This window comes from Anopheles coluzzii, chromosome 2 (genome assembly GCF_943734685.1).
Source record: "Anopheles coluzzii chromosome 2, AcolN3, whole genome shotgun sequence".
Lineage (NCBI taxonomy): Eukaryota > Metazoa > Arthropoda > Insecta > Diptera > Culicidae > Anopheles > Anopheles coluzzii.
This window is the reverse complement of record NC_064670.1, coordinates 111,784,685-111,808,723: the sequence shown is the minus strand read 5'-3', so window position 1 is coordinate 111,808,723 and position 24,039 is coordinate 111,784,685. Positions and strand designations below refer to the sequence as shown.

The window sequence follows — 24,039 nt, the reverse complement described above, 5'->3', positions numbered from 1 at the left end:
TATCTTTCCAGTTCTTCTCTGGTTTTTCGTTCCATAGGAAGGCCAAACAGACAAATGAATAGGCATGTGTAGGAATCGTGCATAATGTGTAGAAATTACTGTTGTCTTTGAAATCCATCGTATTCCATGGATCAAAAATACCTATCTGAAAGATGTAGGCAAATATTTAGAGAATGGTATGGTAAAGTCGTTCTTCAACTCATCAAATCGATCATGTACCACCGATCGGCAAATGGTTTTTGCGGTTGACAAAGTTGAAATGATTGCCCAGTGGTTCGTATCACGTACCCACCAGAGAAGGAAGTGTAGCTATCGTTGCTCTGTGGTTTTCTGAAATCCATCACTCGGCGCTGAATCCTTTTTCTTGCTTGCCTCCTCGGTTCGAAAAGCAGAATGTGCACGACTGTATGCGACAGCTGGAATTGGCTATATTGATATTGATGCCATTTTACGATCACAACTTCATCGAATGGTGAATCAAATCACAGCTGTGCACGAAGGGATAAGTGCTAGTGCGGTGCATAGCAAGTGTGAGAAGATCCAGTTTACGGGATGGAAATTTTCGCTCGCCATTTTCCCTGATGATGCTACTAGCGCGTTTGTGTGCAGCAAGGAGTATGAGCCAGGAGTAAAAGGTGAAAAAATAAACCACTTGCCTTGGGACCACACACAGCTACACCGAGTTTCCGTTCAAGCACGTCAGGTGGTGGAAGGTTTTGTCTTGGCGTGAATTGATTCATATTCAATTGTGGATATCCCATGGCTTTTTGGTTGCTAGTTTTGCTTCATCAAACGAGCAATGCATGATGCCACGGTTTGGGCACGAACGTGTTAGAGGATGGTCGGGGTGCATTGTGTGTGTGTGTGTGTGTGTGTGTGTGTGTGTGTGTGTGTGTGTGTGTGTGTGTGTGTGTGTGTGTGTGTGTGTGTGTGGCTAACCGATGCTTTCTGTTTCATGAGAAGACACCAGGTCTTCGGTGTTGGGTAGGAAAATCAAACAGAACCCATCGGTGCAACTCCGAAATGCCACTAGAGGAACAGACAAATCCATGATTCTCGTGGAGTGTGGTGTCAACGAGAGTGCAGCGTCTTTTAGAACGTGAGTGATGATAGCTCCAATTGAGAGATTTGATAGTTTCTTTGTTGTGTGTGGTAAGGGGTTTCCTTTCGATTTAATGGGATTTTTTTCAATATCGTTTCTATAGTTATTTTTTTCAAATTTCGTTAACATACATTCAACATATGCGAGAAGCAATTTATAGCTACATTATTGTGTTAATGCATGTAATGATGTAGTGATTAAAGGTTAAAAATATTATTAATATTTTCTTCTTTTTTTTCATTTACAGGTAAGTGCTGACACTGATGCTTCATTGTGATAACTTTCAGGTACGTTTATTCATGAATGTACGGTGTATTCATTTACCTAAACGTCTCCTTGAATGCTACTGTTTATATCACGATACCCACTGGCATAAAGTTAAATTGTATTAAATTACATCTAATGTAAGGTAAGGATAGCGATTGTTTTGATGGAAGAGTATATTTGCTGTGACAGCAATTAATTAAATTTTGCACAAATAAGTAAGTAGAATTGAAATACAAACGTTTGAAACGTAGAACAGAATGAAACGCTTGAAACTTCAAAAGTGTCTTCCGTGTTTCTTTTTATTTTATTTTTTTATTTTTGAAATTACAAACTCTGTGTGTTTATTTTCATTAACGACTTGTCCGTTGAATTCAAACCTTTAGGCGTTACAACGAATTTTCCCAACCATTTTCTCCGTTGTAGTCGAGCTAAGCATTCGAGCAGTTGGAATTTCTCCTTCGTAGCTGTGGGCTGTTCATTCTTCGCAAAGACCTTTTCGTGGGGAAGCGAATGAATTTCCCATTTGCGATGAATACACGCTCTGTTTACTATTGCTATCTAGTTGAAGTGTTGCATTTTTCTGAGAGCTTATAATATGTTAATGTGATGTAGCTCATTATTTCGTATAATAGGCTTTTTGTTTATTTCTAGAAATGAAGTTTATAAAAACAAATATTGCAACCGTAAACAATGTTCGCCCGCGTATGCTTTATTGGTGGTAAACATTTAATTTGAACTCTAGAAAATCTCAACCTAAACAGACGTCTTTATCCATCCCAAAATGTTGATTCGAATCACATGAACAACAAGACCATTACAACTTCATTCCAATAAAAACAAACTCGAACTCACCAAACAAACGCGTGAGCGACGAGAAAGCCGTGAGCCGTGAGATGAGACGCGCCATTCACTGGAAGCATTCACCCGGTTCGGCTCACGTTCATCCGCGCGTTCATTTTCGTTCATTCGTTGTTCCGACCCGGCAGCGTACGGTTGTGTTTTGGCAACTGCGTGCGTCCTCGGGTTTTCGCGTTTTGTGTTGCGCTGCCTGCTCTGTGTATACACGCCAAACGACGTCGACCGTCCACGACGGGTGTTTTCGTTTTTGTACTGGCCGAAGCGCGGTTAGGTGGGTGTATGTGTGTGTGTGTGTGTGTGTGTGTGTGTGTGTATGTCTAATTTTCCTCCGTGTTTTTCCCGAAGTTTTTCCCGGCTGGCAAGAGCCAAAGGCAAAGGTTCGACGTTTCGTGAGCCAGTGGTTTACCGTAAAGGCGTCCCGGACGACGGTGGGTTTGATTGTTGTGTTGGCCGTGTGGCCCCGGGGTTTTCGTTCTTCCATTCCGTGCTGTGGCGTATGCTGGCCGTGCGCAAAGTGTTCAAGGCATCTAGCTGTTTGGTTGAGAAAATGTGGTTTTTACATCCAAGTGCGAAAGGTGAATAATGTTCAAAGATGTCTGCGATACTGCTGCTGCGAAGCGAAGTACCCTCAAGAAAGAGATCGTTTTGACGTGTGGCGATGGGCAAGATTTGTTGTGTTGTTATTGTTGTGCTTCATGTTAGTGAAGACGTCTGTGTGTCAATGTGTCGGTGTATGAACCACAGAAAGCCAATTGCAAGCATGTGCGTAAGTGTGTATGTTTAGTGTACAATAGAAGCAACATTCAGAAACAACCAACATATTTAGCTTCTGTACATTGCCAGCGATAGTTTAGCGCAGAGCGAACAGTAAAGGACTGTTACAATGATTAATTGTACTTCCTGAAATCCAACCAAATCTGTTCCGAAACGTTCAACCTCTTCTGAAGTAGCAGTGGTACAGCTGTCTTCATATTCATTCTCATCGGTCAGTATACGTCAGTTGTTATACCCTTCCCCGGGATAAAAAACCATCGTGGACGACTTGAAACAAAACAATCCGTACATTTGCTGCCTAAACCTGCAGCAGACGCTTATTGTGTACATGCTTCTTCTCATCTAGAAGAAGTAGAAACAGTTGGCGAATCCAAAATGGTATTCAAATGTTCAAAATACGAAGCGCTCTTGCCGACGTGCTGCGCCTAACATCCGGAATTGTGAGAGGTTGAATGGCCCGTTTTTTTTTTGAGCACACAAAACCTCAACTTCCGGAAAAGCGTGATAAGGCACACAGCCTCAAACACCATATAGGAGTGTGTGGTGACCCGAAAAAAGGGTTTTAGGGAAACGTGTGCCCGTACGATGCATTTAAATGTTTGATAAAAATGCATTTTTGCTCGGTGTTTTCTCTGCTGCGTATCGAATGGTTTGTACAATCATTAACCACAAGGCCTGCTGTATTTTTTGAACCATAATGTTTACTCATGGCCAATAACACTTCTTAGAAAACTGCTCACGATGATGCTGTGTTGTTTGCCTCTTTGTGTTAAAATAGTTTTCACAGCAGAAATCGTCGATCATCTTTGGTTGAACAGATCACAGCTTCAACCAAAACTCACACACGCACACAAACGAGCGTGTGAATAAAACAATGTATGTGAGTGTGTGTGTGTGTGTGTGTATTTCAGCTCCATACGAGATGTGAAAGAAAGATAAACACAAACTCGTTTCCTCGTAACATAACTTTTTTTTCGCTCTTGTGCCTCTCTCTTTGTGCTTTGTGCCAACATTAATGATGCCTCATGCTGCTGCGGCTGCTGGATCGTGGCGGCAGCTAAAGCGAGATGGCGTACCGGCAATTTATCGTCGTGTGCGTTTTGTTTACAGGGTTTGACAGTATTGCTTTGGGTTGGCCTGCCTGGTGTCTTAGTTCATTGGAAATTATGCTTCAATTTGCTGTTTATTTATTTAATCTTTGTTACTTGAACTCGCTCCACAAGCCTAGACACTAAACATTGAACTAAAACGATATTTCCACTACCATCAGAATAAAAGCGACAAATAAGAGGGAAAACACGAAATCATCTTTGCCTTCTATCGATGCATCCAGCTCATAATTATGAACCTTGCCTTCGTTTCAACCCCTGTATGTTAGAGTGTTCCCTTGCGTACGTTCGTAGCTTAGCGGCAAACAGAAAAAAAGTAACAAAACGCTTCTCTCCTATGCCGAATGTATGCGTGCATGTTGTGTATGTGTGTGTTTGTGGATGGAGAAGAATTCATGAATGCACCTTGCCACCACGCACACATGCAACATCTGTGAAGGGGTGAAAAAGCAAGAGGGGTTATTTACACTCACACATCCACACATACACTTGAGGGCAGGAGTTGGTTACTCTTCGCGTTGGCCAAGAAGGAAACCAGTGTGTGGTGGGCTGATTTATGAACGTTTGTTCTTTTTGCAGACAAATGCATCGAGATGAATAATTTTGAACTTTTTTTTATCTTACCTTCAAACAGTTCAAACCATTATAAGAACATCTTAAAAAAAGCAAATATATCCATCGCTCAGTAATGACGGCTCTATGATTTGCTTCGTATCGTCTGTTAATTATAAATAATTATGATGTTCTGTACAGGGTAAGGAATTAGTGGTTATTGTGCTGTGACGAATACCACAAAAATAGGATTAATAATTTAAAAATTTAGGGAAGTGCAGAGGTATTAAAAAAACATATTAAAAAAACACCCGCCACCCATTCCAACGTCCAAAAATATAGTTTTGAACAGTGTGTGTCTTTGGCACCGAAATAAATCATCAAGCGCCATTTTACGGCTGGGGGTTGTGCCGTCTCGCAGATGGTTAAATATTTCGAACATCGAACATCATCTCTTTTGCTGCTCGGGGTAGACGCGGCAAGACTTATGTTGCCAACATGAATGTATCTTCGCTGCTTCCTTCTACCCCCATGGCACGAGTTTGGTTTGGAGTGGGAAAACCTGTCCCTCAGCCCTGCCACCTTTGCGCACTCGGCCTACCCGCCCAACCACTGCTTTTGTTCTTTCGTCTACTTAAAACTGTGTGTGTGTGTGTATCTGCCTTCGGTCGAGAGCTAGAGGTTCCGTGACTCAACAGCGCCACCACATTTGGCCACGTGTAGAGAGGGAGACAATAACCTTTTTCCTTGTGTGCTTTTTTATGATATTATTTTAAACCATTTACACACACACACATACATGGACACGCATATCAACGCTCATTCGTTAGACTAAATGTAGTTCTGGTTTGGTTGTTTGTTGGCCCGATCGGCAATATCGGCGACATGGTGAACGCAGATGAAGCAATCGGAATTGGAAGTAAGAATATCCAAGAAACTGCCGACGCCGCTGCGCTTCGAAGCTTCGAAAGTGATCGCTGGCCGATCGCGAAGCAAAACCTAACCGCAGTGCCGCGAACAGAAAAGAGTGGTGGAACCACACCGTGAACCGGTTTCTGTAGAGGGAGTGCTGAACGTTGTAGAGATAGCGTGGGGGCCCCTAGGCTCTGTAGGAAATGGTCCGATGCGAAGCCGCATAAAACAAAACACGAGGCACGGAACGTCGGTGCGATGGGGGAATTAATGCGTCAGATTAACATGCGAATTAAGGGGGTGGGGCACGGGACAAACGGGGCAGGGACGGGAACAAGGCGAAATAACTTAATTCCCAAAGTCACAAGGTTCCCGGGGCCAGCAGGTAAACGCCAGCCTGCTGGGAGCAAGAAGAAACGAGAATGAACCGTGCACGACGCCTTTCTCAAGGTGTCGAATGCTGGGATCATCTGCGGACCCGTGCCCAGGTAGAATTGTGGATGAGATGTGTTAATGTCGCAGATAACAAGGACAGCTGGACGGACGTTTTTTTGTGTGCGGTTAAATAGCCTATTAGATAAATGAGCTTAAAATGTGATGAGAACGAGAGAGACATGGGGGTTTCTTTTGTGCCGTTGTCGGTATGGTGTGAGTATGTTAGGTTCTGCATCACTTTTATGCGATTTGGGCGAACAACTTAATTGAGCGAAGGATCTTTAAGAGATATTCTCATTATGTTATGTTATTTCTTGTCGGAAGTTTTATTATTTAACTTCAAGACAACGGCACCCTTGCTCCAATAATTGCGACAAACCGTCTGTTATGTTGATTTATTCAGCAATGACATTCAGCCACAAGTTCCATACTTTAGGTACAAACTTGTCAACATCTTGAGGTAAACGAATGAACCTTGTTTTGCTTTGAATTTTGAACATACAAAACATAGTTTTCACTGTAACTAAGCAAACATCCTCGAGGATTTATAATATTTAAACTTAGCTCTTTGTATTGACTTTAGTGTAACATGAGTGACTACACAAATGAGTAGTTTACAGGTCATCAAAATATTTAGACGATTTACAAAATTACACTTCACTTCTCCTTTTTAGAGCCTCTGTCTTAATATGTAATTTTGATGGGCTTGTGTACATATTCATACGATACCCCTTCCATCTTGTCATTTTTAGCGACAAAGCGAGAACGCCGCCGGAGAAATGACGACTTCTGGTGGCTTTCAAAAGGAGCATAAAACAGAAAGCCGCCTTTGTCCTTGCAGATACAGTCGGACAACAACCGAACAGGCGTAATAATTCATAATTATGTTATGTGTATCCCGTGCCAGCTCTGCCAGCCGGCAAAACTTCACAGCCGCGCGGCAACTATCCCTTACGCTGAAGTAGTACCACTTTTGTAAGGACGTAGACAATCGATGCCTCTTATGTCCATTAAACAGCTGTTTGTTTGGTGATGCCGCGTTTGCTTTAATGCTGACCGCGTGTGCAGGAGTTTGTTTTGATCACCGTACGGGCGAGTCGGTTGCTGCAAGATCAATCTCAAGATTATCATTTTGCAAAGGCGTGTTGACAAAGCAAAATGCATTTGCCGCCAGTTGGGAGATCTGCACGAGCTGCTGCTGCTGATGTAGTTGTTTGTTTCTTATTCAACCAGTAAACCCCGTTTTTTGTAGAATCCTAGCATTAGTCAGCTTATGCAGAAACGATGCAAAGCAGCAAACGCTGGGAATTGCAAATTTTTATTCATTAAAAATCTCTCTCTCTCTCTGGCGCAAAGTTTTTTTTTTTGCTTCGTTCAAGTCTGGTATGGCGACTAGCGAAATGGTACAAGCGTGCGATACAGAGTGAACGAAAAATCAAAACCCCGATGACAGTCCGGGAAGCGAGCGGACAAACGAGCGATAATTAACGATCACAGGCACACAGAAATACACACTGTGTGGAGGAGAGAAGGAGGATGTTTTAGCCAAAGAGAAGAAAAAACAAAGAGAAATGTCCTTTGGCCTTCATCTTCAGTTCCGCGATGATGGCCTGGTTTTTGCGCTACAGCAGCAGCATCAGCATCCTCGCCTTGCCTTTTACTCCTCTGGTCTGTGCGTTTCGGTTTTGTGGAGTTGAAAATCCTTTCCGATGAACTCCCTGCAGCTCAGCATGAAAGGACACTAGCCCGTCCAATGTCAAAGAGAAATGGTCCGGGATCGTTTCCAGGCTGTTTCGCTGTGTTGCTTTGTTGCTTGCTGGTTCCTTACTGCCGGCATCATGTCCTTTTCTGCTCCTCGCCGCGTGTGGTGGTAACCGTTGGTCAAAGAAAGCCGGACGAAGCAAAGGGAGCGCGTCTGTGTGTCGTCGAAGGATTGAAATAAATGAACCGGACGAAGTGAAAGAGAGGTTGTGTTTTGCGCCTTCTCAAGTGTACCTTGTGGTCGTTGTCGTCCTGCCTGCGTCCTTCCGCAGTGTGTATCAATAGCGGACCGCTTGTAGTCCGCTGTTTTACCGGAAGGTTTTTCCAATGAAGCTGTGCCTTCCCGAGCTGATGGCGACCACCGCCCACCGGAGCTCACTATGAAGATGAAGGGTCGAGGAATACGACGGGACCCGAGGCTGGACAAACTGAGTGCTAATTGAGTCCTTTTGAGGTACTTTCGACTCCATGGTCCATCTCTTCAATGTTACTGTCTCTTTTCCCTGGCATAACACGCTTCCTCAAATTATCGCGTATACCCTCCTTTCGGTGGGTGGAATTTGCTGGCTGGAGATTTTTGAATGGTTTGTTTGAATTCGTCCCTCCCGCTGTAGTCTAGTCCTTCCGGGTTCTTGGGTGGGATTTGCCGGATGGAAAGATTAAAACATGGGCCAAGAATGAGCGAGGCACAAATAGAACCTTGCGGAAGGAGAACCGTGTTGAGCTTTCGAGCATGCTGATAAAACGGATGGGTTCTGTCTTTTAAATTGGTATCCTTTTTTTTTGGTTTAGGTTTCGATGTATCCCAAAAAGGCATCCTTGTGGGCGCTGTTTTGAGCCGTAGCAGAGCTGTTTCTACCTAGCGAAGAAGTAGAAGAACGTAAACTCGCTTAACCTCGACCAGAAGAGGTTGGATGAGTTTCTTTTTTTGCGGGTATGAACCCTCCCAGCCCCCAAAAAACGCACCTCTTTCTTCGTAGGATACTTTTCTCTTCTTCTTGGAGGATTAATTTGAAGGACAACAGTGAGAACACTAAGTGGGGATCCTCCGCTTGACAAAGATGCCGATTATGGAACCTTTCTTCGAGCTCGTTTTCTGCGCCAGTAGATTGCTGCGAGGACGGGGTTATTGTACCACTTTCCAGATGGCGCACATCTTCTTCTCCCCTTTAAATCCCCCTTTTGGGCGCTAGAGCGCGCGCTATATGGACGACCCAAAAGTGGAAAACAAAGTCGCGTCTCAGTTTGCTGTTTGTTGTTGTGCGTTGACATCAAAGTTTTGTGTTGTCGGCGGGCAGGGCGAGAATGTTTGAAGGATGCAAGAGGGAACAAACTTTAATTAAAAACCAACGTTCAAGTTGTTGATTTAAAGTGGAGGAACAAAGATCTCTCGAGGAGATTTTGGGCAAATGTTGGGTTCTCTACACACTACGGGCGTAAAGGAATGTAGCGTTCATGGAGCTCTTCACTTGTTGTTGACGCTGGGGACGTTCGCTTAGCACATCATTCAGGGCAGATGTTCTGTTAGTTAGCTCAATTAAGATATTCTTTGTTTTACCACCATAATCAGTTTGCTGTGCGTGGTGAGATAGTTCATTTAAAATGGAGTGATAGTTGCGCTTTAAACTAATGCTATATTTTGTCTGCTTCAAGAATCTACAGCTCCAATGCTTTTTGTAATCTTGTTTGTTTATTCGAGATGTACTGCTTTTTGTTATTTTTCGGACGCATTTTGATGTGAGACAACCAGTTCAACCACTTCAGCACAAACACTAAAGCCTACATCGCAAATGCTCGCATCAATTCATCCAACGATCGATAGGTCTGCTTTTCAGACATTCGTGATTTTAATCACTTCAACCAAACACGCTCGAAAAGCGCGCACGTTCGCTTCATTAGCCTACCCACAAAAAGAAGGGTTCGTGTTACCCGGCGGTGTGGACTCTGTCACTGTTACGCCGAACAGCTCTGGCAACCGCAACGAATGCGGCCACACGACAACGTACTGCTTTTTCGATCACCACCACACCAAGAATGGAACTCCGAAGCCGCCCGGCGGGGGTGGTTGCTGGGCAATTCTGAGGCAATGCGCGAGAATGAAGGCAAGCAGCAGCAGTGCTGCAATGGTGGTAAACATTCCTTTCAGTCGGTCCTAATTTGGAACGGAACAAGAGTGCGCGTAGCTAAAAGCTGCGTCTGCCGTGCTGTGCGACTGCTTCGAATGTTTGAATATCGATCGATACTCGGTTGGAAATTCCTTCGCACGCCGCACCGCAATCTTTCTTGGTCGAAGTTTGGTGCCCTGTTTCGCGCTCAGTTTTGGGAGGAGATTTCTGTTTCTTCCCTACTTCGACCTCCACACTGTATAGCCGGCGGTCGCACGCCATGGCCCACAGTGGCGGTGGAAAACCTGTTTTCTGGTGAGCCCACTGTGGGCCTAAAGGGTTCTGGTTGCACGATGAAGCGGCACAGAAATGTACAAGCGTTTTGTACATTTTAAAAGAACATTTTGCAAGTATCAGTCCCGATTCGGTAGACTGGAATTAAGCGGGAATCACTGTGAGTAGACACCGTCACCGTCTCTTCTCCCCAGGGAGTCTGCAGTAGCGCCTGAAATTGGCCGGGAACTTTGTAACATGGAAAGCTTCCCAGTTGCTGGTTGACTATTTCGTAATTAAATCGATACAAAGTCTTCCCCCGAGTTCTGATCAAACCATCGAAGGTGGGAGAGCTGGTGATGTCGTTAGCTACCCGCTTGTCGAAGGAGGCATTCGACCCCCTGAGTGCAAGACACTCCGTGCGTCGCAAACTTTCCGTTTCCATTCGAACGATTACGCCCGCTTGGTGGAGTGCATTTCTAGATCTCCAAGTTGCAGCAAAAGGGGAACCGGTTTGCTTCGGCGTCGTCGTCGTCGTCGTCGATGTAATTCGCAATGCTGGCTGCCCGCGAGCTTTTGCCATCGTCGTCAGATAGTGAGCAGACTTTTGAACTCAAGCGCACAGACGAGTCGAATCAGCACCGAATCAGCAGCGGATCGTTTAAGGAATGTTGCTTTGCCCTCATGCCCCTCCAGGCGGCGAATCACTTCAATTCGTGTGTTAGGTTGATGATGTTTGCTGCAAGCTTGCAAGACAACCGAAAACAACCCTCCCACCCGCTGGTGAATGCTGCTGGAAGGCGCTTTAGCACACGTAAGAGGTTCTGTGTGACTTTGGAGTTTGGACGGCAGAAAGTAAAATGTCTCCCACCTTACTGTCTGTAGCTGGCAGGCAAAATACAATCGATACGCAGGCGGGGCAATGCACGTGAACTGTACTGCCTTCAATGGTTGCTGCCACGCAAATCGCACCGATTTGGCTTTAATTTGATCCTTTTAAATGCACTTTGGCAGGCGGAGGTGAGCTGCGTCATGCTGCGCTTCAATTAGTGAAATATGTGTGAGTGTGGCGAAATCGCGACCTTCTAATGAACGATTACTAAAGATCTTGCCTTCCGTTTGCAGCTGGGTGAAATGTTTCGTGCATATGCAAATTACTGTGCGTAGTAGGTTGCATGTGATCAATTATCCAACACTTATTGAAGTATATGTACATTTACGGTTGGATGCGGTTTATTTTTAATGATGCCAAAGAAATTCCTTATTGTATTGGATTGCAGCGAGTTCAGACGAAAAACTAACGATGATTAAAATATAAAACTTCCCGGGGAAAGAAAATTTAAATTAATTCATAATTACTTTCTAGTGCTTTAGTGTGTAGACCTACCGCTCTTATCGCCCGGGCAATGGCTCTTGTACACCTGAATCGGGATAGAGCTGTCTAGGAACTTGTGTCTATCTTAATTAAACTCACCACTCGACACCGGCGCGTTCGCATCGCAACCAACGCAGACGCTTGATTAATTATCGCATCTCTAGCGTTGCGAAATTTAATGTTTGCGGTGCAGAAATTGCGGGTAATGTACCTAGTACAGGGGTTTCGACCTAGCTCGGCAAGCACAACCTCAAAATCAAGCTTAATAGTTTCAAAAATACATTCAATGGATTTAAAATTTTCTCTTTTGAACTTGTAACAAACAAAAACACAAAATGCTCGATGTGTCCAGTGTCAGCAATAAGAACTATAAATCATTCGTAACCCTCTCTTCTAAACTTAAACCATTCTTGTTGCTTCAAACTAAAATTAGTTTTCTACTAAATTGTCGCGTCGAGAACGGCTTGTGGCGTTTTGTGCAGAACTGTTAAGAGATCATGTAATCATCCAATATTTTCCATTTCCTGGCGACAGGGCGACACTAAAAGTAAAGTAATTGTCACATGGGCGAATAGAATTATATCTTTTACTTGCATTTAAAAGCTACATAAGCATATTTTGCATAAAAGAAAAACTGTTGCGCACATGTGCACTGTGCAAATATCGTTTCCAAGTTGATGATTTCGAATTTAACGCAAATTGTAATATCGACTCTTTGCAGCTTGACATGAACGCTGCCATTTCATCAAACTGTTCGTTTTTCCCTCCGCAGTTGGCTTTGCTTTGATGATGCGGATATTGAAGATTTCATTAGAGAGCCTCGCTCCATTGCTACGGCATCGTGGAGGAAATTCTAATAAGTGTCTGCTCTACTGGCTTGCCTGTGTATCTTTATAGAAAGATTTCTATCAAACCTTAGAACTAATAGTTTCACCACTTCCATCAACTTACTTGCGTACGGGGAGGCAAAGGTAATAGTACCGGAAAGGATGAAAGACACTGACTTCCCTGAAATGGCATCGGCGTGTCGTCGTGCCAGTAGAACGAAAGCTTCGGCACTTCGGCATCAGCGCACAGTGCAGCGAAGGGTGTGGGTACGGTAAATAATATGCCCTGTGCCCCGTGGGCGCCAATCCAGTTGGTAAAAAGAGGTGGAATATTTTATGAAATGATTGCATTTGATTGCAACGCAAGCTGGCGGTGAAGATAGTGAGTGGTTTGAAGGAGCAACACGGAGCGAAATAATGCATTGCCGGCGCACTGTGTCTGCTCTTTCTCGGGTGCACTCATCGATCGACGGCTTCTGCGGGGCGGTGCGGTCGTTGTGGAATGAGTTCGATTGTTTGGTGCTCTATAATTCCCTCATCACCTGTCATCCATTCGTTACCATCAGCGAGATGCCTCTGCCAATGAGTATAAGTCGATCGATCAAAATGTTTCCTATGCGCAAATAAATATAAAATCGAAGAAACAAAACTAAACGCCAATAGCTACGAATATGTACGGATTTTTCAAGCACTCCATGTCCCGTGGGTTATGTTCACTATTTCTAGTTTTAACTGCAATAACGATGTTCTCCCATCCTTCTCTGTTCTGTACCCACAGGTGTTCACATCAAAGCTGTAGTTTCATCAGGGCCGGAAAATTTGCTTTCCCCATCAAGAAAAGCTGGAAACAGTTTCGCTTCCTCGGAAAGCCTATTTTCCAATCTTATTGAAGTTCCTTTGAATTTTGCAAGTGAAAACACAGATATGAAGCAATCTGTGCCGGCTACTCCACTTCCTCGGGTTGAATATTTGATTAAGAAATGTGTGAACTGGATTGCTTGCAAATATGGCAGAAAAGCAAATAAATAATTTTTCCACTGTTTGATAAATCTAATTTCCTGCGTCGTTTTGCGACAGTTGCTTCGTGGACATTGTAGTTTCTAGCTGCTCAACATCCCAAGCAATTGTAATTGTAGAACAAAATTTATTTATTCAATATTCTCTCCTTCCAATATGGGTTTCTTCAATTCTAGTGTCTCTCGTGTGCGTGTGTGCATTGTGTATTTGGCCTTAACGCAAACCAACAGCAAAAGGTTTAAAAAGGCAGAAGCCGCATAAATGAAATAATAATAATCATACCCTCCCTCCCCATACTGTGGTATCATTACGTTCGTGCAACGATCATTTATTTATTTGCGAGTGAGAAGAGTCCATTTTGTGTGTTTTGCGATCCTCACCAGCAGCGGCGGAAGAGTGGTGTATGTTTGTGTGTATTATTGCGGTGTAGTTCGTGCGTTGTGCGTGTATCGCATTCGCGGCCAGAGGCAAATTTCCACCGCGCGAATAATGATTAGCAGCGTCGGCATGTGCTATCGGTGATGGTCGTTGCAGTTTTTTGTTCAGTGTTTTCTTTTATGCCGTTTGTTTGTGTGCGAGTGAGCGTTTAAATGAGCGATGATAATAAATTGAAAAGGCAAATAAGAGAGCAAAATAATTGAGCAAATAAAATCGGCTGCCCGGAGTCGTTTTGTGAGCGTGGTTCAGCGTTAAATCAGCAGCTCCCCTGTCCAGCGACGGTGTGTGTTGTGGTGCGTTTTGGCAGATCCTTAATCTGCCGCTAGAGCGGGGTTTAGAGTGTGGGGAGAAGGTGTTTCTTATTACTGCTGTTGCTTTGGGGTGCATCCATCCCACACAAAGGAAGATGCTGACGATGATGGCCACAACTAGCAGAACTAGCGAAGGCTGGTGGAGGCGGCTGGTCCTGACCGTGGCATTCGTCCTGCTGCAGCTGCTACGGCCCGGCGCAGGTGATTACGAGAACACGTGGAATTTCTATTACGAGCAGCCGTGCTGCGGCAGCGGCCAATCGAACGTCGGCGGGATCAGCATCAACGGCCAGCACCATCTACGACATCACAGAGGTAAGCGAAGCGGCGATGGAGCCAACTTTGGTCCGGTAATCAACCGATTATTTCTCATTCAATAATGCAGCACGGTGGGTTCTTAAAAATGGGGTTTAATTTACGACTGTGGTTATTTTAAGACGTCAAAGTACTCCGGTGTGGGTGGCGTTTTTGCGAACCCAGGGTTCTAATCGAATTTATGTTTTTGCTGTGCAGCTGCATCCCGATCGTTAATATCGAGAGCATTATCATAAAACTCTTCGTTTTGGGAGTTTAATCACAATGAAAAAGCGACAAAAACAAAACAAAAAAAAACACGAAATTGCGATAGTCAAAATTATTGTTCTTCAACACGCGCTCTGCCGAGTGCTTGAAGCACTCTTGCTAGCTTTTGGCTGTGCTCGACGCGATGGTTTTTAATGTCAGAACTGATTTTACGACTCTCGATCGTTCGTGATGAGGAGTGATTTTAGTGTCGTGTGTTTCTCGTTTTGCTTTTCCTTTTGCGGTAATTATTTGCTTTGCCCATCAACCGAACGGGAGATGATAAATCTTCCACTCAAATGACTCGATCGGCTCTGGATGTGGTAGCGATGGGCGGGAGGGTAATCCCCTTGGGATGCTAATGATTTTTCTGTTCACGATTCTGCTTTTTTAATTGGCCGGCTGGCAGCATGTGTTCCCCTTTACTACCCCCTGGGAAGGAGGAGAATAACTTTTTGGGGCCCATAAAATGAAAACCCACTCGCTCGGAAACTGACGCACCATTGAAGTGGTGAAGCTTTTTTCCCCTTTGTACTCTGTGCAGAGTTGGTGGGTTTTATGTAAGGTGCCTGTCGAAACAATCTTTCAAAAACAGTTGGAAAGAGAATGTGCTTTTGTGATCTATCGGTTTTCTTAAAATTTTAGGAAAAAATGAGATAAATTAAGAGAAAAACGATTTAATTTTATTATACATTTTTGGTGCCGTGACTAGGATGTAATGCATATGTCATGGTCTAAAGGTCAAGGATGTTGATTTTGAAGCTTTAAAAAGTATTTAAAGTTTAACTGAAACGTTACTCAATGAATGCTTCCTTTCCTTGATGCCGTGTTGTTGATCTCAATGCTTCAAAAAGCTCTTCGTTTTCCTAGCAAAGGACCCCAACATGTATTCAAAGCTAAGCTTGATTTTTACTTGTTACTTGCTTCATTCAATCACAGCGATGGTTGTCCATTGCGATACACCACGCTAGCTGACTGTGCCGATTCACACCGAAAGCTTTCCCTGTCGAGAACGAACGAACGAACGATCACGTTTACCCTCGTGAGGCAAATTTCAACCTCTCGATGAGGCTGAGTGATATCATAAATTGACCAAAAAGTGTATCACCGCGTTCCAAACCGCCCGCTCGGTGGTTCGTGTTCCGCGCGTAGGAACCGCTTTGGTACGTCGATTGCTTGTTGCTTTCCTACTGGCCCGAGGACAGAGGCAAACCGTCGTACGTACCCGCTTCTGTCCACATGCGCCGTGTAGAGAGCGAACGAGAAACTCCTCGGAACGGTCATGCATATGCCGGGGAAGCTTCGTTCGAACCATCGAGCGTTGGGTGCGCTATCGTTCGGGTGTGTGTTTTTTTGTTGTTGTTTTGTTTGTGTGCAAACGTAACTTTTTTAGATTGGCTGTAAAATTAAAATTTACAACCGATCGTAAAAGCACGGTCATGGTGCGCCGTCCTTTGAGCACCGAAGGCTTTTTTGGTGGGTGTATTATCAACACAACTCGAAGCACTGTTCGATCTATACGAGAGGATGGGTTTGCTCATGGCTTTGCAGAGGTTTAGTGTTTTTTTCACTCATGTTATAACTGATACGGCTAAATTATGATGATAATCGTTGCGTTTTTGAGCAGCTAGAAGTGGATTAATAATTTAGCCTGAACGAGGCGAAGTTTTAGGACTTATGCCTGGACCTGCTACAAGCGGGGTATTTATAATTGATAACGAAAGGAAGGAAACCACAATATCCTGCTTTGTGTTGTTTGTAATCGTTCCGATACGTTAGATAGGCTGCAAATGATGCTATATTGGAGCTGGGTACAAAGAGCAATAAACGTGATCATGATTAAGCAATAATGCACACTGTTTTTGGCTAGAAGTCTTGATAGTAAAAAAAAGTCAAGTATGAAAATTAACAAAAACGTGACAAAGAGACGCAGAAATTGTGTGGAAAGCTTCCGATGATCAATCAGCAATGAATAAATTTTAACAACACTACCCGGAAGAGTGTTATTGAGTTCATGTGCGGCACTCTAAACGACCATTTGATGACCGCTCACAGTGACCGTACAAGCAACGACAGCACGAGCAAGCAGTTTGCAGTATGTAGGAATATTATGTTGCGGTTGAAATATGTGCCCGCTCGTCGATACAAGATGGAGTAAGTGCGTCCTGTACGCCAGCGTTTTATGTCGACGGCTGCAAATTTGTCTCTCCACAGCTTGGCTCCAGCAGTGGTGTGCTGCTTGCTTGGTTGCGTGATTTTCATCTGCCGGGCTGTACCGGCAAAGTGAATCAAATTTCAATTTAGAATCGATTTCTGACGCCTGCTGCTGACTCGTGGCTGACTGGCTGTTCCCGATGTGTGCTGCGTCTGTGGCAATCGATTTCTAGGGAAGATACATTTTTCTAACATTGTATCCATCTGTTACCGGATTGGACTGTGCCAAACACTGCTGGGGTTGCAAAAATTTTAACTAGAAGAATTTAATTTAACGTATCGTTTCGGTTTTGTCGTCTTCAAGGCTTAAATTTACGCCAAAATCGATAATACTTTTTGCTTCTTTGCAAGATTATCATGACATTTTAAATTGTTTGTGTTCATTTATGCCATGAGATGGCAAGTTTTTCTCTTTAGGGAAGCTATACGCAGATTAATTGTTGAGGAAATCCCCACTTGTTGAGGATAATTTTTTCTAAGACATATGTCATCATAGGTTTTATTGCACTAACTATCTACCCCTGCACGTAATACCGAACTTAAAGATGTGATGAGAAAATAGTTGCAACCACACGTTTTTTATGCGGAGGGTTTCCTTTTTTTCATTTTCTTTCTCTCTATCGAGCTTAAGCTATTGCTGGTTCACTACACTCACAATCCTGGCCAGAAGGGACAGAAAGAATCGATTCGTTCCGACCTTCAACACCACCGCCTGGTGGTGAGTCAATTTCCCAGGAACGATTTGGCGACGTTGTTTGTGTCGCATTCAGCACTGGTCCGGCCGGGATGGGCTGGACAGGATATTTGCTTTGGTGACGGTTGGTCCTTGCTCAAATAAAAACCACCCTCAACCCGGCGTTTTAACGCTTCCGCACGACTTCAGGGTCAGCGATTTGTGTGATGGTGGAGGATGAAAGGCGGCAATACAAATCGTTGCATCGGGCAACATTAACATCATGTTAAGGATTAGCAATTTTGTTTGGATTTCGACAGTTTGTGCAGGCAAACAAGCGTGCAGCCAGCTGGTGATGGTGATAATTTCCACAAAACCCCTATTTCTTTCGACGGGCAAGAAGTACAATACAGGGCGTCCCTCGGTGGTCGTAAAATATTGCTATTAGAACTTTATTTTTTCCTAGTTTGGCACGCACTAGCATTTGGAATGGAGGTATGAGTGAAAGTTTATTTCATAAAATTACTATTTCTCTTCGATACGGGAGAAGAGGAGTGAGAGGGACGAGGTTTTAGGGCATTGTCACCGGCACCGAAGGCGCGCTGTGTGTGTGTGTGTGCAGTGAGCTAGAAATGAGTTCCCTTTGGTGTGCTCTCGGTGGTGTGCATGAGGCACGTTTCCTGCTGGTCTTTGCCTAAGGACACGTGTCGAAAGAAATATATTGGATTGTTTTGGCATTGGTTTTTTGGGAGTAAGGTCGTTTTCGTTGGCATTGCTTTTTTGGTGCATTCTCCTGTTGCATTCACATTCGGTTTTCGATAAGGTTTTTTGGGTCTTTTATCTCAAAGTCTGTTGGGAATTCTTATTGAATGGCCACGTGTATTTTCTGTTCAGGACTGATGTACTTTAATTCCCCGTTCCCTCTACTTGAACAGAAGCTTAGCTATCAATTGTCACCGGGTTCTTTTTTGTTCTGCTGTGAACCACAACTGCGTTTGCTGTGATTGTGATAATGAAGTTGTCCCGAGAGCTTAAGCACGACTTAACGTCAGGCAGCGCCTGTTAGAATGTTGCGTACGTCAATCGCCAATTGCTTATCGATTTTGAGCGTTCTTTTTCCGTTTCCAGGCCGAAGAAGAGCAACAGCAAAAAAAATGGCAGGGGATGGGTCTATTAAACATCGATTGTATTCTAAGGACTAAGACGAAGGACGTTTGCAAGACACACTTTAACGTTATCAACCAACGGCGGTCGGCAACACGGCGCTCCAAGAATAACCGACTCGCACACGCACCAGCGCGTATCGTAAAAAGCGACTTGCTGCGTGCGGCGGCGGCGGCGGCGGATGCGACTTCCCAAACCATTTGGATTTGGGTGGGAATTGAGTCACATCAAGGATTATTGGTACTTACCGTCGTCGCTCGTATAGTCGGCTGTTTATTTCCAGCGAACGCGACTTCTGTCTGATTGCTGACGACGGATACATACGATCGGTGTTGCGTGCTGCTTTGCTATAAATAATATCATTCGTTGTTTGTTATTTTTTTCGTTACCTTCCTTCGGTATCCTTCTTGGAGAGTGTGTAAACAAAAAAAACTGGTTAAAAAACGGCCAGTACAAATTGCCCGCACCCTTCGGGTGTTTTGTGAACAGCGCGCAACAGCAGCGTGTTGGATCAGTCGATGTAATTTCGATAATATAATGAATCGAATCGTCTGCTCCTAATGATAAATGGTAGGTTTTTAGGATAGCAAATAATTAACCTCTTTTTAGTGGAAGAAGGAAGGAGATGAATGTTAGTTTTCCATGGCGTCTAGCGAACGTTTTATACTGCTTACTGCATAAAAGTCTACCAAAGCTTCATAAATTATCACAAAACTATAAATATCCAATAGAAAGCGGAGATCGCGTTGTTTCGTACCCTGGTGATAGAGGCGTCACTGTTGCCTTGGGGAATGTTTTAATTAGAGCGATATCATAATTTATCCCAAGGATGATGGCGATCCAGTGTGGTGTACAGTTGTTCAATTGACGGCTGGCGCGATATATATTTCATGGTGCTATTAATCGTGTCGATGATTTATTTGTTCCTCGAACGCTGCAGAGCGAACGTTTTGTACCTTGGCGATGACACACACTTGTGCTCGAAATCGTAGCACCACTGGATAAGGTTGCGTGTATGGTACGTGTATAAGGGATACACGCAAAAAACAAAGTATCTTGAACGGGTGGAATTTTTAACTCTCGCTTGTTAATTTACGATGGCGCTGGCGTTTCAATTGAAATGGAAAATAAATATTGTTTTAGCATTTTATTTGCTTTGTGATGCGTGGGACCGATAGTTGTTTCACATGCTGGCTTGTTCCGTGTTCTGGTAACTGCTTCTGGTTAACTAAGTAACGGGTAATTAGTGGTACTTGTGATGGTATCTTCACTGGCTTGATAGCATAATTTTACTTATTGACGTATAATTTAGTGCCAATATGTTTGCACACATTTTAGGAGTTTTGAACATACACAATTTTTATTATTTGATGTTCTCATGTTCATGAACTTTGCTTTAATATACCCAAAACGTAAAAATGATAGCTACGATAGAAATTCCCAATGTTTTACAATTTTTATTTAAACTCAACTTTCTGGATTATGCCTTAATATTGGATGGTATTCCTTAATATTGGATAGGTGCATCAAAGTACATCCAAACATCAAAAGCATTTTAAACGTACACCAATCAAATTAATCAAAATATGCATTGGTCGTACAAAACCAAAACAGTACAGTCATTAAAAAGGAAACACAGAACGAAAAACGAGGCAAATTGTATTAACTTAACCTACGCTCAACCATCTGATATAGCTCACGCGGACGCGCACACAGTACAGTTAACCCTTTTCCTGCTCCGCAAAAAGGAGATACGCAAAAAAGGGAGCGATTTCTTCTGCGAACACACAGCGGTAAAGGATTAGAAGACTACACGCGCCTTTGCAAACAAGTCGGGGTGCTATGGTTGTGATAATAATCGGGATATAATGTTGGTACAGTTTTGTTTTAAACCATGGCCGTTTCTCATGGTAAACACCGTAGTGCTGGGTTATCTGGCGATGAAATCCATTGTCCCCTTTAGGTTAGGCAGCTCGGTTTTCGTTCAGTGTGGGGATATATTTCCCCCAAACCTCAACACACGGCGTCGTTGCACGCGAACGCATATCTTTGACGGTTCTGTCCGGCAAGGTACGCGTCTCGGTAATAGAACGTTTACACATTTGCTGTACAAAGCTGGACCGATTTAGCCCGCTCCAAAAATGTAATCCTGCTAAAAGGCTTGAAGAAGTGGAGAGAGGCAGAGTGAGAGGAATGTATCGTAATACGAGCCTAGTATATGATTCTGTTTTCAGTCACCTGGTTCTCGCGTACTCTCCAAACGTACACAATCGCTCAGAATAAAATTATGTCAAACTTTCGTCCCCACTAATGAAGGAAACTTCCGGCAGCAGGCTCTTCTTCGGACCGTTTTCTTGGATTTGTCTTTCTCTCCTCTCACCTAAGCTAGATGAACGGTGGAGCCGTGTAGTGATCGCTTTATGATATGCGTGTGACATGAAATAAAAGTGCGAAAACGAGAACTACCCCATCTGCCTCCTGTCTGCCCTGCTAGCCATGTTCTGCCCCAAAATCTCACACCGTCCTTAAAATCCCCTCACGTGCCCATTTGCACAGGCAGGCGCAGGAACGAAGCGAGCGCAGAAAAAAAGGAGTAAAATCATATTAAGACGGATTTATGTTTTATGTGATTTCATCTTACAGCGGTCGTAGGCATGTTTCACCGCGTCGCTTTTTCGCCCTTTTCCGGCGTGGCACCGCGGTTGGTGTGTGTGTGAGAAGGAAAGACCAAGTCGTGTGGCCTTTTTGTCCTTCGCCGTATGTTGTCATGCTTTTGACACCTTCAGGCCAGAGCGGTTAGGACTTTAACTGTGTGTGTGTGTGTTTGTGTGCGCCTAAATATGTAGCAGTCGCTCTATCCCCCTTTCGGGTTGGAGAAATTGGCAGAACCCATTACCGAGAGGTGAAGCGTGCGCGCGAAATTACCATTTTGATTTGATTACTTTATTTCTCTCGGTCTGCTGGGCGGTGGCTGGGCGTGTGTATGCCGGTGGAGGAAGAACGCCGTCGTGGACAGGGCAATCGGACTTCGGTAGAGATTTGTATTGCCTTACTTTTCATAGGCTGAATTCATATTTTCGCGAATAAATTCTTGACACGCAGCAGATTCATACTTTTGCGACTCATTTTTGTAAAATTTTGTAGTTTTTTGTTCACTGTTTCGATGAATACGAACGTTTAGCACACTTGCTGAAAGTGCTATCAATTATTTGAAGTTAGATTGAAATTAAAGAGGAAAGTTTAATATATTTCAATGCTTTACGCCTTTTGGATTGATGTTTTAGTGTGTTTCTACAGCAAATAAATACCAAAAACGTCCAATTTATTGAACCCTATAATCAATGCAAATAAATTATACCACCAAATGTGTGTGCCGAGCTGTGATGAAAACATTATGCCAATGCTTTCTCTTGTTCTGCGAGCGCTTGTTGACATGTTTGAAAACAGTTCGCTTCGGTTGTCGCTTTATGTTGTTGTTGCCGGCAAATATCATATACAACCATCATCGTCGGCGTGGAACTTCATACATAATATGCTCTTAAAAAAGGATACTACATGACGTTAAAGCACGCTGTCGAGATTTCTTTACACGCACACACATAAACACACACACATAAACACACACTGGTTTGCGGTAACCACCGTCGTAGCGCAGGTAAATGGAAATTTATTAACCCCGAGTGAAAGTGCGCTGACAGAGGAGTGCCGTCGGCATGCTGCCAAATAGCGGAACGGCGTGAGATGGTGCCGAAGAAAGTAGAAAGATTTTCTTTCATTCCTTTTTTTGAAGCGTTTGTTATTTCTCAACCAGCACACAAGCATCGAAAGAGGAACGCTCGCTCGTGTTCTATGTGTGTGTGTGTGCTGTTTCATGTTCGTTTAGTTTTTTTTTTTGCAAGCCGTCGGCATTTTGGGCTCTTGCTTGTTTTTCTTTTTTCCTTCCGCTGGCATGCGTTTTAGGGCCGCCGTGTCGTATGCGCGATGCCAATAAATTTTAATAACAAGAAATGATTTTATTAAAATAAATGTAAATTTAGACATAAATATTGCTCTCGTGTGCATGAAAACGCTCGCGGTCCAATGGTGTGCCGTCGTCGTTGCTCGGGTGCAAGAAGGCGTTGAAGTAAAAATAGCGTCACTAGAGATTGTTGTGCGAAAAGGCGGGTACGGCAAAATTATTCCACTACAACGAATAATACGGCCCGGCGACACGCGAAAGGTATGTGCCGTGGGCTTCCGTTGGTTGTTCATTTCAATCTTATGGGGTTGGTGGGGGTTACTGTTGCTGCTGTTGTTATTTCATGAAGTTGATGAAAGCTCAAGACGTCTTAGGGACGTTACGCTCGCGGTACTTTAGGCAGCAAATGAGCGGGTACGCACTTGAATTCGAGCTTTCCAGTGAAAGGAACAGTTCCGTCAGCAGTTTGCTGAACCGAGATTACCTTCGTGCGGAGGTTCACATTTTTCTTACTAATACTAAAACGCATTCTCTCGATAGCTAGATTGGGTAACATTTTCTACAAAAAAAAAAATGCTTCGTATATAAAGATTTGGGCAATATTTTGTGTCGCAGAATGAAACGAGCGTTTAGGCCTGCGTTTGCTTGCGTTTTGTCTGCTGCGAGCAGCGACAGCGTCTAAGCAGACGAATCAATTCAGCTTACGCCTTGCTATGATCGCCGACAAAAAGCAAGCTGTTTGCTGACAACCGCTGGCGAAGGTAGCGAAACATTGCATGTGAATACGTCGTGCAAGCAAAAAAAAAAAATAAATAAAAAATACAGTGACGACAAAACCATAGATGCCAAACCTCTTGTAATATGCGTTTCATCTCCCGCTTTTTTGTCCTTGAAGTAGATTTAATGCATCTCTGTTAGACTATTGCCTTTTGCTGCACAGAGGAGATGCTGGAAATAAAGGAAATTGAAATCTTTATTAGTTTGAACTGATCCAAAAATAAGCAGACAAGCGATTTCATATCCTCTACACGCTGTTAGCCGTCGGCATACCGTGAAAATATAACTTTTTTTTTTTCTTCAATTTTTGGGCAAGCGTTGCTGAATGAATGATAGCGATGACGTTGTTTGTATGTTTATTTGTTTGTGTGTGTGTCTGTTTTCCTCAATTATGCTTTGATATTTAGCCGCATGCGTCGCAATATTGACAAACCTTTCCCAACCGGTCTCAATGCGTACGACAGAATGTGAAGCCGTCAGAAAAGGAAGAAAAGGCCAAGAAATTAGACTTCTTACACCTGTCACCGGTTCAAGCCCTTAATCATCTGTCTCCATTTTCATATGCCGTGTTTACCA

The 24,039-nt window shown here is 43.6% G+C and overlaps 1 protein-coding gene across 8 annotated transcripts in view; it reads left to right on the top strand.

The window, feature by feature from the left end:
- LOC120947519 (semaphorin-2A-like) overlaps positions 1 to 24,039 on the top strand; it is a 273,154-nt gene that overhangs the window by 26,876 nt on the left and 222,239 nt on the right. Inside the window, exons 1-2 of one of the 8 annotated variants that reach the window (XM_040362897.2) lie at positions 2,323 to 2,498; positions 13,544 to 14,431. The exons of 1 other annotated variant lie outside the window; for it this stretch is intronic. In XM_040362897.2, coding sequence (XP_040218831.2) covers positions 14,212 to 14,431 — 220 coding nt within the window. In that variant the 5' untranslated portion in view covers positions 2,323 to 2,498; positions 13,544 to 14,211. 6 more of the 8 variants (XM_049607917.1, XM_049607915.1, XM_049607914.1 and 3 more) reach the window with 6 other exon arrangements.